At 58.6% G+C, this 14732-nt stretch overlaps 1 protein-coding gene across 2 annotated transcripts in view; it reads right to left on the bottom strand.

Annotated features, from left to right (window-relative positions):
- Positions 1-14329, bottom strand: part of RALGDS (ral guanine nucleotide dissociation stimulator) — a 38187-nt gene extending 23858 nt beyond the window's left edge. The window contains exon 1 of one of the 2 annotated variants that reach the window (XM_035555195.2): positions 14013-14329. In XM_035555195.2, coding sequence (XP_035411088.1) covers positions 14013-14135 — 123 coding nt within the window. In that variant the 5' untranslated portion in view covers positions 14136-14329. The remainder of the gene's footprint in view (positions 1-14012) is intronic. The other variant, XM_035555193.2, reaches the window with a different exon arrangement.
- Positions 14330-14732: the final 403 nt, after the last annotated feature.

The raw sequence follows: 14732 nt of genomic DNA, 5'->3' as shown, positions 1-14732 counted from the left end.
CCCAGCCCCAGCTGGACATTATGGGGTGATGGCCCCACGGAGATGAAGGGACATTTGTGGGGCCCCACAGCACGCCAGTGCTGGGAGCAGGGTCTGACCCCATCCCCATGCCAGCTCCCAGTGCGTGGGGTCCAGGGCACCAACAAACGGCCCAGCAGGGACACAGGGAAAGGGAGACTGGGGCTGCAGATCCCATATTAGAGAGGCTCTGAGCCCCCAAGCCCATGCTTAAACCACGGCACATAACTTTGCTTTCAGAGGCAAAGAGAAACAGGCAAACCTGCTCGTCATTCACCACCCCTCTGCGCTGAGCGCGGCGTGCTATCACCCTCCCCGGCCTCTTCCCCTTCCCTCCTCACACCCTGCCGATAAACTGCATCACAGTTGCTGCTGACACCACCAAAACCCAGACTTTTACGCCTCAGCTCTCTCTGCACAGCTGAAATAACATCAGCCTCCCAGGCCGTCCAGCCCCGTGGCTTTATTTCCAAGGAGAACATGGAGCCACAGCCTGCACAGCCAGCTCTGCCCAAGGCACCACCACCTGCACCTCCTGCCCGGGCAGGAAAGGATTAACAAAGCTGCCAGGGCTGCAACACTCTTCAAACTTGAAAATTTACCAGGCAGGAGGATGAGCGAGGACAATGCGGGCTATTGTCCCGCTTATCTGGAGCCACAGAGGGTCAACGGGACCTCCAGGGACACCCTGGGAAAGGGGACCGAGCCCTGCGCAAGGGCTTTGCGCTGCCCGAGGCAGCCCCGCGCCTTTGGGATGCTTCCTGGGGGCGATGCTGATTTTACCGCTGCCGTGTCGCGTGGAACCCGCGTGATACAGCGAGACGTGCAATAAAATGTGGTGGTCACACACACATCATTTAGCTGGGTGCGTGCAGAAATCAGGCAGCGCCCAGCCGGGGGAACTGGTGCCGCCCCTCTGGTCTGCGGGGTCTTTGGGAGAGGAGACCCTGCTTTCCTTGGGTACTCGGCTCTCAGGGTGGTGAAACTGCAGCCCACAACGGGAATCACTTGACACTGCCCACGTGCACATCACAGATAATAGCACCACTCATCTGCAGCTGGGAAAACCCTGCAAAGCCCTCCAGCTCCGTCTGACCTCTACGGAAAGTTGCAGCTCTGTTTGATGGGCAATTTTCACCGGTCCCTCGGTTGACCACTAAAGATAGTTTCAGGGGAGAAACACTTTTGATAATGGATAATAAATAATATAAAGCAGGAAGGCAACTGAGAGGGTTTAAAAATAGCCAGCCAGTTTCCTTTCTCCTCTCCTGGGAACCTTCTGGGCCTGAAAAGCAAAACACTCAAAGCGGGGTCAGGAGCCCAAGTTCAGGATGTTTGCTCAGCGCAGCTAACCCCAAACACTCAGCCTTCAGGGGCCAAGCTCTTGAAAACCGTGAGACTTGAAACAAATAACTTTTCAGGGCTCCGTCTTTGCCTCTAAGCGTAGAGCTGAAAGGCAACACTTGGATCACACCCTCAAGCTTCTCCCCCTTGAAGGTCGAGAAATTTTTGAAAGTTACCATGATTTTATACGTGTGACTCCCGGAGCAGGGGACTTAAGGAAACCATCCACGATTGAGTGACTCATTAAAAAAAAATAATAATCATTTTACATTTGGCAAACTCAGCAAAAGCTTTTCACAACACACCGAGCACTTTGCATTGACGTCAGCCATAAATGTCCCAGCGACTTCAGCAGGCGCAGGAGCAGAGACGGGTGCAGGAACCGGGTGCTGCGGGAAATCCCTCACTTGGTTTCTTTCCATCACCCTGCAATGAGCTTTTGAGTGAATAAACACAAACCCATGCACTTCCAAATCACAAACCTGCGCTCGTCTGCCACAGCCTCCAGCCCCCAGGCTTCCCCACGTGGCGAACGATGCGGAACGGGTAACAACCAGGGGCTTCTGCAAACGCTACGCCAGTTCCCGGCAGCTTTGGGTCAGCACCTGCAGGCTCAGACCTTGGCTTCTCCCTCAATACCAGGGCTCAGCGCACACCCCGAGTTCTCTCCCCAGCATGTTTGAGCTCCGAGCTCATCCCACAGCCCCTGAGCATCCTGAAGCTCCACCAGCCCTGCCGACAGCTGCCCTCCTTCACCGTCCTCCGCTGCGGGGCAGGGCTTCCCAGCACGCTTCCTGCAGGACATGACTCGCGCTGACCCTGTTCCCGTACTCCACATCACCGGGGCTTTTCCCCATCAGTCGGGAGTCTGGAAAATCAGAGTTTGGGAATGGGAGTCGCGACATTATCGTGGCTGGCACCAGCTCACGAAGCACATCGGGTCAGTCCCCGCAGCGCTCCGTGCCTGGCCGCTTGTAAAATGGAGGCCGTAGGAGCTGGGGAAGCCCTTTGCATCCTTGTTTGTAAGGCACTTGGGAGGAAAAGTGCTGTTGATAGAAAAGAATTATTAACTGGAAGTTGGGCTGTCTTGTTACCGCTTGCTTTGAGTCCTGAATCAAAACTTTCTGGGTGTTCAGATTTTCATTTGAAACTTTCACTTCCACTGCCCTCGCCTCTCCAAGGCCCAGGCTCAACTGGAAAATTACTATTATTATTATTAGCGTTTCTTATAAAACAAAGAACTAGCACCACTTCCTCTTCTACTCCAGGGAAAAAACCTCACAGCTTGTGCAAGAAGGGGCAGTGATATCAGTGCCGCGCTCAGTACCCCCTGCACGCCGATGTTAGGTTAGAGCAGCAGCTCCCAGAATTTAGTTGGGGACCAATGGATCCCAGCCAGCCCCGTCTCTCACAGCCCCAGTTCCCACTCGTGATCACGATCCATGACAGTTTTTAACCAGATTTTAGGGGCGAGCCAGACACCGCTTGCCAGGGTGTTTTAGGAATCCCTCAGCCCAGCTGTTCAGACCCAGCGCTGCCTCCAGGTTTGGGGCGTTTCTTGGGCCCTTTCTCTGCCACAGGAGCAATTTGTGCTGGCAGGGGAAGGCTGCCCAGGCTCTCCTGCACTCAGTGCCTGTGCTGCTGCCACCCCTGTTGCAACCACGGGCAGCAGGATCGGGCACCGGCTTGACTCAGGAGCGCAGCCTCCAGCAGCACACCAAACATCTCAGGCAGCGAGGCAAGCTCCAAGTTATCGTCAGTGCCCAGCGAAGGAAGCGCACCAAATCCCCGGGCAATCAGGATCTGAACCTCTGCATCCCGCTCTGCCGGGCTTGGTTTCCTGCAGCCCCCTGCCAGCAGCTGGGCCGCAGCACCTCCTGCGGAGCCTCCTGCGGAGCCTGATGCTCGGCCATGGCAGCACAATTATGCCACCGGCCTGGAAGACTAACGAGCTTGCAGGAATATTTCCACTCCATCCTAACGCTCACACCACCCGCTTTGCCATGATATTTGAGCATCTTCCATTAGGGCAGCAGATGATAACGTAAACCTCAGGTTTTCGGACCTGCTGACCTCTAAAATTCAGCAGAACAAGGCCGGCACGAGGTGCACGGGGAAATCAAAGCCACTTTCTGCGAAACAACTGACCACAGCACACCTCGTGCGGACACTTCTGGGGAAAGGCGCACGGGGACATTGCCACAAAGAAGTCACGCAGCCACTTACAGCGAAAAGAAAATACCCAGAAAAAAATAAGAGGCAAAATACGACTGCTAACATTGAAACACGCCCAGAGAGCCAAAGATAACAGGCTCCATCTTGGGAAAAGCACCGAGAGACCTCACAGCGCTTCGCAGGGCGGCCAGCAGCAGGGGGATGCAGCAAAACAACCAGAGCAGCTTGCCCAGGGCTGGCTGGTTTTGGGGGAGGATCGCTGGATCCCCAGCTGCTTTTAGCACCAGACATCCCCGTGTCGAGTGGGAGCTGCAGCCTCTCCCCTTCGGCTGAACTTTGGGCTCCCGGAGCCGAGGTCAGCGGGCACGGGGCTGCTGCAGCCGGACACGCTGCAGACATGGAGACGTATTTCTTGAGCCATTTGTCTTTAAAGGCAGCTTTTATCTCCCTATCACCTTTCTGCCGGAATGTTTCAGTCAGCTCTTTTAACAAATACCACCTAAGGTGCTCGTAACCAAAAGAAAAACAGGAAAAACATTTTTCTGCGTTGCTTAGCAATCAGCATACGGCCAGCTCGGGGCTCCCAGGTGCTCTGAATTACTGCAGCTTCCACCCTTGCTTGCACTCCTCTGTCGGATAGTAGGGAAAAGGCAAACCACTGGTAGGAAAAAGAAAGGTTATGAAGCCACAGAAATTGGCAGGGAAAGACAGGAATGGGTGTAACCCCTGAAGATATGATAAATTCCTTTCTGAAATCAAAACGGGCCCTCTCATCCACCAGGAAAATAAGACAGCGCAGTGAGATTTCATTATGAGTGTCAGAAATACAGAGCTGCCGACTCCTGACATGGGGCAAGGCGTTGGCAAAGCACCCCTGAGCCTTGCAGGGTCCCTGCTGTGCCGCTTCCCAAAGGGCACTCAACCCATAACGGGATTCCCTGGGCATTATTGAGTGTTTCCCTCTCCCCCCATGCCCCCTTCCAGCCTGGTGCAGCCCCCTAAAAATCACCCGGATGGCAAAAAGGGCTGCCCACGGCCAGGTGGGGCGCCTGGATGGGACAGACGCAGAGCGGGGCTCGGGCTCCGCTCACTTTTCAAGGTACCTTCAAGGGCAGCGAGTACATTTTTCCAGCGCCGGTAAGGAGCCGAACTGACACGTTCAGCTGAATCTTGTAAAAGGAGCCTCTCGGAAACACGAGGACCTGGCAGCGGACCAACAGAGAAATCCCGACGGATAACGAAGAAACTTTGCTCATCGCCAGCTCCTTACCCTGGCACGTTTTCCAGCACCGTGAGCATCCCCGTTGCTGAAACATGTCTGGGCACACGTAGGGGAGGGAACGGGGCCGTGGAGCTGCTGAGAGGCCCAAGAGAAAAGCGCAAAGGCAGAGGAGCAGCGCACGGAGCTGATGCATCGTGCAGGACTGAACTACGTCCAAAGCTAAACATGGGACCCACGCAGGCTGCAGAGCCACGCTGAGCAGAACTACTGGCAGCAAGGCCAAACAGGCTCAGGGTAGCCCGGGTTTAACACAGTTAGCCCAGAATAGGAGTGAGGTGGAACAGATTTAAATGCCAGATCCTGGAAATACGCGAAGCAGCAGTAAGGTGCACCGCACACATAGCGCTAAGGCCACAAGTAAATAACTGAGGTTACTTAAAACAAAGAAATCCAGCTAAACAGGAACAGAGCCCTTTAATGGGGGATATGGAAAAGGATGTTCCAACAATGGCCCTGCATCTCCTCCAGCCGCACAAGCGTCAGGGAAAGCATACATCAAAACCCGGGCACGTCGGGAAGCCGCGGTGCAAGCCGCAGGGAAGCTGGCTTGGTTTGGAGCGAGGGGAGAAGCCTGGAGGCAGCTGCAGAGTGTGGCGATGGCGTGGCTGGCAGCGAGAAGCCAGGGCCAGGAGCGGGGCAGGGCCATGGGATAGGACAGCATGCGGGTGCTCGCTGACACCGACAGCACCTGGGCCAAATCCCCTCGGTCGGGGCAGAGCGCAGAGAGTAGAGATGGAAGTATCCTGCTTTAACACTTTCTGGTGTCCCCACGAGAGACAGGAAAGGAGCCTGGCAAGAGCTGGAAAGGGAAAGTCTGACTGTCCAGAGCCCGAGCCGGGTATCGCCCCAATGAGACACACGGCCACATGGCTGAAAAGTCAATTAAGAATTGCAAAAGTCTTTTAGTCTTCCCAGGTATTGTCAGACCCTCAGAGGATGTTTAGAAAAGCCAAATTATTTTCCCCTCGGTAATAACCACTTGAAAAGGTTTCCGCTCTGCATTGTTTCAGCAGGGGAAGTTATTCCGGCGCGTCCCCCGACGGCCAGCACGGCTTTTTGTTGGGCTTGCTTGGCGCGGCGGAGCAGCGCTCTTCCCAACAATGCCATCCGCCGGTGGCACGGGGCCAGCTTTCTCTCTCGGTTTCAGTGGCACAAACAGCAGCAGCGGTGCTGAGTCACGGAACCGGGTCCAGCCACGGCGCTGCTGGCCCTCCGGGTCGTGATTTACGCTCTTCTTCCTCAGAGTCTTGGCTCCGGGGATCACGGCGAGCGCTGAAGAATTTCGGTTTTCGTTAAAATAACAAGGTCGCCCTGTGAGCGCTGGAACTACTCGGGTCTCGTTTCCTATGGTTTTGTGTCTCGAGGCCGCCTTCGGTGCCTAAAAATGTACGAACTGAGACTGAAAATGTTTTTGTGGTTAAAGCGTTTGTAGGCAGCGTCTCCCACGTGGATTTTCTGGTGTCTAATAATACATGAGCTCACGCTACAGCTGTTCTGGGGGCATTTACAAGATTCCTTTCCTCCACTCAGCTACCTCCTTTCATCATTTTTGCATAGATCCAGTTATCTGCGAGCCCTCCGCCGAATTTGCATGCAGCAGGCCAGCAGGTTGAGAAGTCACTCGGGGAGGGAGGCACAGACAGGCAGACACCAGCTCGCCATTAACCTCATTTCGGTAGGAAAACAGATTTTAAGAGTTTTCTGCCTCCTCATTGCAGGGAAGAGGGCTAGGAAATGTGACCCAGGCGTTTTTAGGTGGGTCAGGAAGCAGAAGACGAGTGCAACGAGCTGCTCCCAAAGGGTCTGATCCAACTTTGGCAGGACTTTCGGCAAGACGTCGCAGCGCCCGGCTGCATCCTGCCCCAACGAGCTTCTCCCACCGTCAGCTCTCACAGTACCGACGGTCGGGCTGATTAACCCACTGCCGAGCAGCCTGCGCGTTGATTTTTTTTCATCTCAGCAGTGAAGATCATTACGTATTGATGGTTAATTACCCCGTTGCAGTTTGCGACACGCTGGTGCGGGGCTGTGTCAGTGTTTCCATGACACGCAGCCGTGCAACGTGGCAGCACGCAGGTGCATCACCGGGCTGGCGTGTGCCGTGTCACCTCCTTGCCAAAGCCAGAGCCCCGTGGAGCTTCCCTTAGGAGCCTCCCTTCCCTTTCCCGACATCCACATCCACTTGCAAAGCTCTTCTCTGGAGCAGCCTCGTGGCGAGGGAGCCCCTGGAATTTGAGGTTTGTTGAAGGTCTTGGATGGGGTCTGCTGCCAGGATGCAGCCTTGTGCTGACCCCAAAATAACCAGGGATGAAGGCCCACGGGTGCAGGGTGTCGAGCCCCGTGCAATGGGAAATGGTGGAGCTGTGCCCCGCAGCCCGTCCGTCTCCTGCCCCCTGCTTCCCTCTGCCAAACGGGAAGGGAAATCCAGGATTTTCGCAGTTCCTTTTGATCCCTCTCCCTCGCACACAGCGGGTAGGGATTAATCTCCACTTCCCAGCTCCAGCAGCTCGGGGGCTGCCCAGGTGGGACCCCCCCGGGCAGGAGCTCCCCGAGCCGTGACCGCGACGCTGCTGGACCCTGGGGGGCTGCAGCAGCTGGCTCCAGCCCGCCGCCCCCATGGCCCCAGAGGTGCCCCCGGCTGCTGGGGTCGGTCAGCCCGGAGGCTGCTGCTAAAAATCGCGTTTCCCCTCCGACCTCTCTGTTCACAGTTCTTGGTTTGTGCTCAGTTTCCAGAATGGGAAGTAGAAGGGCTGGGGGTAAGAGGGGTGGGTTCCTACGATGAAAGAAAAAAAAACCAAACTCTCAGACCAATGCACATAGAAGCCTATAGGGAGAAGAAACGGACAAGCGGAAAGGGATTATTTTTAGGGTTTTTCTTTTGGATGCTATTTCCCAGCAGAGCGAGCAGTGCCCCAGCATCACCGGGGGTGTTGCTCTGCATTTGCTGCCCTGTTGCCAGCATCATGGCCAGACACTACCAAGCACATCACACCGCTCACCTCAAACAGCTCCTCGATGTGCCCCAGCCGAGGGCCTGATCCTGCCCGCTGCCCTCAGGAGCTGGCAGCACCCGGCCTCGAAAAGCAAAGGCAGCCATCAAAGGGAGCGGGTCAGGGACTGCCAGCTCGCAGGCTGTCTGAGAGCCAGGGCACTCCGACCCAGTGGGAGCTGGGAGAGAAGCAAGGACCTGGGATGAGGAGACACCTGCATGAGGCTGCACAGCAGAGGACGCAAGAAAAATCGGCAAGCCAGCCTTTGGATGTAAACAGCCTTCATGGTTCATAACTTTGGGTCTTCACCTTAAGAGAGAGAGTTCCTTACCACGTAGGCACAGGGGAAGGCGAGCACCGGGGATGCTGCTCTCAGCCAGCATCGGTATCGAGGGGACACCTGAAAGCCTCGGCCGTGGACTGCGGCTCCCCTCAGCAGGCAGCCTGCGTGCCCCACGCGCGTGACCCCAGGAGTTAAAAATACCAAGTATCACAAGTTCTGCCCAAAGCGAACCATCGCAGTGCCTGCCTGCACGTTGCAGCACGGCCGGATGACGGAGGGAACCGCTGCCCCGCCAGGCAGCATCCACCGCGAGCCATCTCCTCGGGGTGGGACGGAGCCGACCCTCGCTGAAATATTAATACCAAAACGTTTCAGGGACACTGAGCACTGCGAGAGAGGAGCTGCTGTCAGCAAGAAGCACCCCTGTGCCCCTGCAAAGCCCCAGCTGGGCACTGCAACGCGCCCTTCCCACAGCCCCAAACCAGCCTCCGAACCCGACGTGGCTCAGCGGAGCGGCGCCGGCACGCTCATGGCACGCTGCCACGGCAGCTGCGCCCGCAGCCCTGCTCCGAGCCCCGGGGCCAAGTGACGGTGACAACGTGCTGTCCCAGAGGGACCTCGTGCCGCTGGCAGGCAGCTGCAGCCGGGGCGCCGGGACGGAGCCAGCGACCGCCAGCAGCACGCGGGCACCAGGAGCCGTGCGAGGTGCTCCGCCGAGCTCGACGGCCCTCGTGGTGTCGTCGGGATGGAAAATGAGAGCGGAGAGAGAGAGAGAGCGGGGAGAAGAGAGCCCACCTCACCTGAGAAAGTGCAGGAGGCCGAGCCCACGCCTCTGGGAGATGCTTGTCTGCAGAGTAAAAGCTGCAAGGGGAAAGCTCTTACACTGCCCCCGGACTTCGGGCAGCAGCTGGGGCTAAAAGACGGGGAGGAGGAAGAGTGCAGCGACAGGGCAACACTCCAGGACATCTCTTTGAACATTAAATCCCATCCAAAGCGAGAGTTAGGGGGTATCGCCACCCAAACCAGTGGTTTTGCCTTGACTTGTACCAGCAGAGGACACAGCACGAGGTGTTTTACCGAATTTTCTTTGCAATTTCTACTCTGCAGCTACTGGCAAGCACAGACCCAGCCAATCGCTTATAACAACCCGCTGAAAGCAGATCAGTTCGACAGTTCTCCTGGAAGCACCAGCTCCTGCTGCACTTGCAGCACAGGGAGAATTAGCATTGCTTGAATCACACCAGTGACCCCCGCCTCCCAGTCTGCACGTGGGGCTCCCCCGAGCCACCCGCTGGGGCTGCGATGACGAGTGGCCGGGCAGGATGAGTCCCGGGCACGGGGCCGACTCTGCTCAAGGCTCCAGAGGTCTGGGTTCTCATTTCGGTTTGGCAACCCTCGTCCGCCCGGCTGCATCACTGCGGTCCTGCTGACTGCTCATTAAAGTATCACCAGCCCAGCACGCCCACGGCTCCATTCCCCTCGTGGATCCGGTCGAGGAGCTCGCACGAACGTGGAGGCGACGACTCCAGCCGCGTTAGCACCCGGGAACCAAACGCAGCAGCCATCGGCGACCCTCTCCCCCGTCCCTTTAGCCCAGGGTGAAAGCTCAGCCCAGCACACCAACCAGCCCCCCCAGCAGCTGGAATTGGGAACCACCACTGTCCCCAAAGCTCCCAGGATGGCCACCTGCACAGACACCGCAAGCAAGAAGCACACCCGTGTCCCCTCACACTTGTTTGCATGCTCTGAACCCCTGGGACAGCCTCGCCAGGGGGGTGAAACCCAGTCCCCAGGGAGGCAGGGATGCAGTGGGGGGGGTTCTGCTGCTTCCCACGAGTCCCAGGATTTTACAGCGCCCTCCTGGAACTCTGCCCTTGAGGATGAGGATTCAGCCTGGGTGACTTTTTCCGTAGTTTCCAGTTTTCCTCTAAAAAGCCAAGTGATGATTCACCCGAGGGGAAAGGAGAGTTTGGCCAAAAGAGAGAGGATGGAGGGATTTGTTGTTTTTGTCTGTAATTGTGGTCAGGAAACAGTCCCAGTGCTCATTTTCAGCTCCTCCCTCCTGATAACATCTACCATGCACAGGCAGTGGAAAAGAAACAGCCTTTGATATAAACACGACAAAGCGTTTGATTCATTGCAGAGCTGTTTTCAGCGACTGCTTCGCCCCAGCGCCTGGGACCGACCCGTGACCCCCGTGAGCTCCAGCTCCCCGTCCTGCCGGCTGGAAGCCCACCCGCTCCCCGGTGGGCAAAGCCACCCAAAGGAGGGATGCTGCAGGGGGGCGTGGGTGCTGAGTCTCTGGGCAGGGCTCAGTCACCAGCAAGGGTTCACCAGTGGGACAAAAGGTTTTCACACCACGCGTCCCCCCCCTCGCCAGCTCATCCCATCACCCGAAAACACCCGCTGCATCCATGGGAGGGTGCTGAGCCCTGGTGGCTCGGGATGGGGAGAGCGTCCGCCTCCCTTCCAGGGGCGCTCATCCTCCCAGGCGTGGTGAGGAAGGCTCGTTTCCAGCCCCTGCACAACCAGCTCCATCAGCCCTGGCGCAGGGCAGACTGTCGAGGAGCAGACTGAGCCCCCAGGGCAGCCCCGGTGCCGCTGGTGCGCAGGAGACGGCGCTGCCCCGAGCCCCTCCGGGCAGGATTCGTCCCTTGCCATCTACACAGCACTCTGAGGTCGTATGGTGCTGCACACCGCTGTGCTCCGGAGTAATGGAGCATCAGTAACTCATTAGTGCTGATCTCCAAGTTTTTCTTCTACGTGCCAGGAGATGACATTACACCCAAGGTACCCGGGCTGCAGTCAGCTAAAACACAAAAAGCCCAACCGAACGAGATCTCTGAACGCAGCGGGGAATAAACCTGGGCTACAGCAAACCTGGGAACGGATCGCTCGCTCCCGTCTCCAGCTCCTCCGGGCCTGGCTCTAAGGTCAAACCAAGCTTTTATCTCCTCCTGTACGTCAGCACATTGGGAAAAAAAAATAATATTAGAGGAATAAATTAGCATGTGAAATGTAATTTAACTAATTAGCCCACTGGAGTGGAAAATATTTGCTAACTGCTTTGAAGTCAAACCTACTGCGCTCACGAGGACGTCACCGAGGAGCAAGGACGAGGGGGGGCTGAGCAGGGTGCTGGTGCCTTCACCCGATGGCTTCCCAAAGCCCGAGGCATGGGATTGACCCCCTGGGATGTGCCCAGGCAGTGGCACCCCAGCTCCACAGGACACTGTCCCCGTCCCCACCACTCGCAGGGAGCAGATACTGCCATGGAAGCTGACCAAGCAGCCTGCCATGCAGCTCCATCCTACGAGGGAAGTGCCGAGGTGCCCCCAAAAGCCGTTACATCGCTTGCGACAGCCCGTTCATGGCTTTCCCCATTTCCCAGATACAGAAACCGTTATTCTTTTATTAGCGAAGGTTTGGAAATCCCTACCCATAATAGCACGAGAAGCGCCCCGAGAAATTTTGCAACTGCTCGGCTGGGTTATGAAAGGGAGGGACCGGCAGCCCCAGCGACAGCCAGCGAGGGGGACGGAAACGAGAGGAACCCCTGTCTGGCATGCAGCAGCACGCCGGGGTGCCAGCCCCTGGATGTGGCCACGGGTGCCCATGTGCCACAGGTGCCCATGTCCCTTCTTCCCTCCCTTAGCTGCAAGAGGCAAACAAGCGGGGAGAGGCAGGGGGCGCCCCAAAGAGCAGCGGGGCACGGTGACGCAGCTGGGATGCTGCTCCGACTCCCTTCCCGTGATGCAGATTTGTTTTATCCGCTCCCATCCCTGCCTCCTGCGGACCAGCCCGGGTGCTCCCTCGCTCGCAGCGGGTCGGGAGGCAGTGCTGCTGGGCAGCGTTTGGCCACTTGTCAGCACGGTCCCTGCTTCAATCAGTCCCTGGACCCTGTCCACTTATTAGAGCTCCGCTCAGGTGCGTGCATCTGAAGTCCCCGTGTAACAGTCCCTAATCTTCTCCCAAATTCCCTGCGCCCTCTCCAAGAGGAAAGGCAATCCGTGAGCCTGCGGGTGCTGAAGCAGAGCAGGAGATGCCACCTGGCGAGGTGACAGCGTGGGGACAGCCCTGGGCGGGCACGAGGCACTGACACCCACGGCTGGGGGAGCTCCTTGGCCGCCAGCGAGGTCTCTCCCCATCGCTCCTCGCCCGGGGCTTCCCCGCTGCGGGGGCTCCAAGCAGGGAGAGGTGCTGGCGCTGCGGGGGTGCAGCCGCCTCGCCCCCGCTTTCTGGGAGAAGGGAAGGCAGCGAGCATCCCCGGGTTTCCTTCGCGCAAACACGGCGAGGCACACGGGCGGAGCCCCAGTTCGAGTGGAAAGGGGGACGCTGGAGAACGCGCTCTGGTTTGGGTTTCCACCGGGAAGCGCTAACCCTTTCCGTCCTGCACAATGGAGCAAACGCCCCGGTGGTGACGGAGGGCTGGGGACACCAAACAAAAAAAAAATCCCCCCAATGGTGCACAACCCCCTTAATTATTATTATTTTTTCCATTCTGCAACGAAACCATGGATACAATTAGCAGGCAGAGGTCATTTCGAGCAACCCAGGGCAGGGCATCCCCACGCCCCATCCCAGGCGGACACCGGTCTCCAGCGCTGGTGAATCCTGAGGATCCCACAGCACACCGCACGCTGCGGGGAAACCCAGCCCCAGGTACGGCTACGGCGAGGTGTGAATTGCTGACAAATCAAGCTAAATGAGAATAACGCACCCAGCTGCCAGGTCAGCGCCTTCCTCCCGCGCTCCAGCATCCCGCAGGCTGCCCTCGCCTCCCTCCTCCCCTCCCTGCCACGATTTCGGGGCGCGTTCCCAGCCCCGGCACGCCCTGCTGGCTCTGCAGTGACCGTCACAGGTATCCTCATTAGCACAGCGGCACCCTGGGTGCTGGCAACACCCCTGGGGTGTTTCTAAATATAGGAGGCTCCCTGCGAGCCCATCCCTGCAGAGGAGCTGGGCTGGGCTGGGGCTGCCCACCCCTGCCAGGATCTGGCACGGGGCCCGCAGGGGAACCCTCCCTCCTCCGAGGGCTCCTCTCGGTGTCATTTTACCCCTTTAAGCACGCAGGTAATGCAGAAGAGAAGGTAACGTTCACCATTATATTCTAATCGCTCTCCACCAGGAAAAATGCAGGTTTAAGGCCCCTGTGGTGAGGACGACCGCTGAGCACGCACGGCGAGAGCGGGGGCTTCCCCTGCTCCCCAGCCAGAGGCGGCTCTGCCCCAAAATGTTGACAGCACCTGGAGCGCATCCCAAACCCTCGCGGAGCCGGGATGCCGCCTGCTCGCCCACCGCGAGCTGGGGGAAGCACTGCCCCTACGCTGGGGTCCCCAGCAGCTTTGGGGCAGGGCTCTCCCCCACGCGGTCGGGTTCCCGGTGTGTTCCTGCGAGGGGCAGAGTTAAGGTGACGACGGGCACCCTGAGCCACACGCTTGGGGAAATCTGCCCCGGCGCTGCAGCCAGCGCCACTTTGTGCATCCAAGCCCTGCCCTTTGCTGCAGCCGAGCGGGCAGGAGCGGTGCCCACGGTGCCAGAGGGACCGGGCAGGGCAGCCCCGAGCTCTGCCACCACCTCCGAGCCATCCCCAGCCAGGACACCTGCAAGAAACCTGCCCTTCTGCACCGAGCGCCACCGCGAGTCTCCCACCCTGCGGGGAGCTTCCCCTGCCACCCCGACTCCTCCTTTCATCTTGGGTTTTGCAAGAGCAAGGCGCAGGCTGGCTCCAAACGCAGCGCTTGGGGAGGAAAGGGCTGCGCCGGGAGGCGGTGCCACCTCTTGGCACCTTCAACTTTGCCATGAGTCCACCAGCCCCGGCCAGCGCTGGGGTGGGGTCACGGCTCCTCTCTGCCCCCTGCACGCCCACCCCATCCCCGGAGCCCCCGCGGGGCCGGCGGCTGCCTCGCCTGCCACTTACATCGTCATCCTGCACGCTCAGGGGGATATCCAACATGCACATCTGCACGGGCTGCACCAGAGCCTTCTGCACGTTGAACAAAGGTTTCGCCTCCATCTTCCCGGGCGCGGAGGGGCTGCTCATTCTCCTCTCTCTGCAGCCGCTCCTCTTGCGGGAGGGGCTCCAGCCCAGGCGGGGAAGCAGACCGGAGCTCTCTCCCTGCTCGATTTTCTCAGCGCATCTTGCCAACAGCTGCTGCTGCTGCTCCCAGAGCCCTTATTTCCTTCCTCGCAAATCAAAGGGCTGCGAGGAGCCGCACCGAGAGGCCGTGTGTGCGCGTGTGTGAGCGAGTGCGCCTGTGTGCAGCGGGCGATGCTCCCGCGGTCGGAGGAGCAGCCCTTTGGGAGCATGCCGCGGCACGCTGCCTCCCCAGCCGCTCCTTGCTCTCAGGGCGATCCCGGTGCCGGCTCCCACCTTGCGCTGGCGCGAGGCTGAAAGCCTCATCTGCATGCGCGGCACTCGCGGATCCCGCGCATTGTCCCCGAGACACAACAGGTCCTGCCTGCTGTTGATTTCTGCTTGCGATCAAACCGGGTCTGCGGAGGCTACAGCTTTTCCCTCCGGCTGTTGCGGCAGGCAAACAGGCAGAGCTGGAAGGGTGAGAGGCTGTGAGGCAGGGAGCATGTCTGATCCGGGTGGGAGCCTCCCCTTTTCTTGCCTTCTCCTCTTCTCCATCCCCGC

This window comes from Cygnus atratus, chromosome 19 (assembly GCF_013377495.2).
Source record: "Cygnus atratus isolate AKBS03 ecotype Queensland, Australia chromosome 19, CAtr_DNAZoo_HiC_assembly, whole genome shotgun sequence".
In the NCBI taxonomy this organism is placed as follows: Eukaryota; Metazoa; Chordata; class Aves; order Anseriformes; family Anatidae; genus Cygnus; species Cygnus atratus.
Note: the sequence above shows the minus strand (reverse complement) of the source record. Positions and strands in the feature narration are given on the sequence as shown.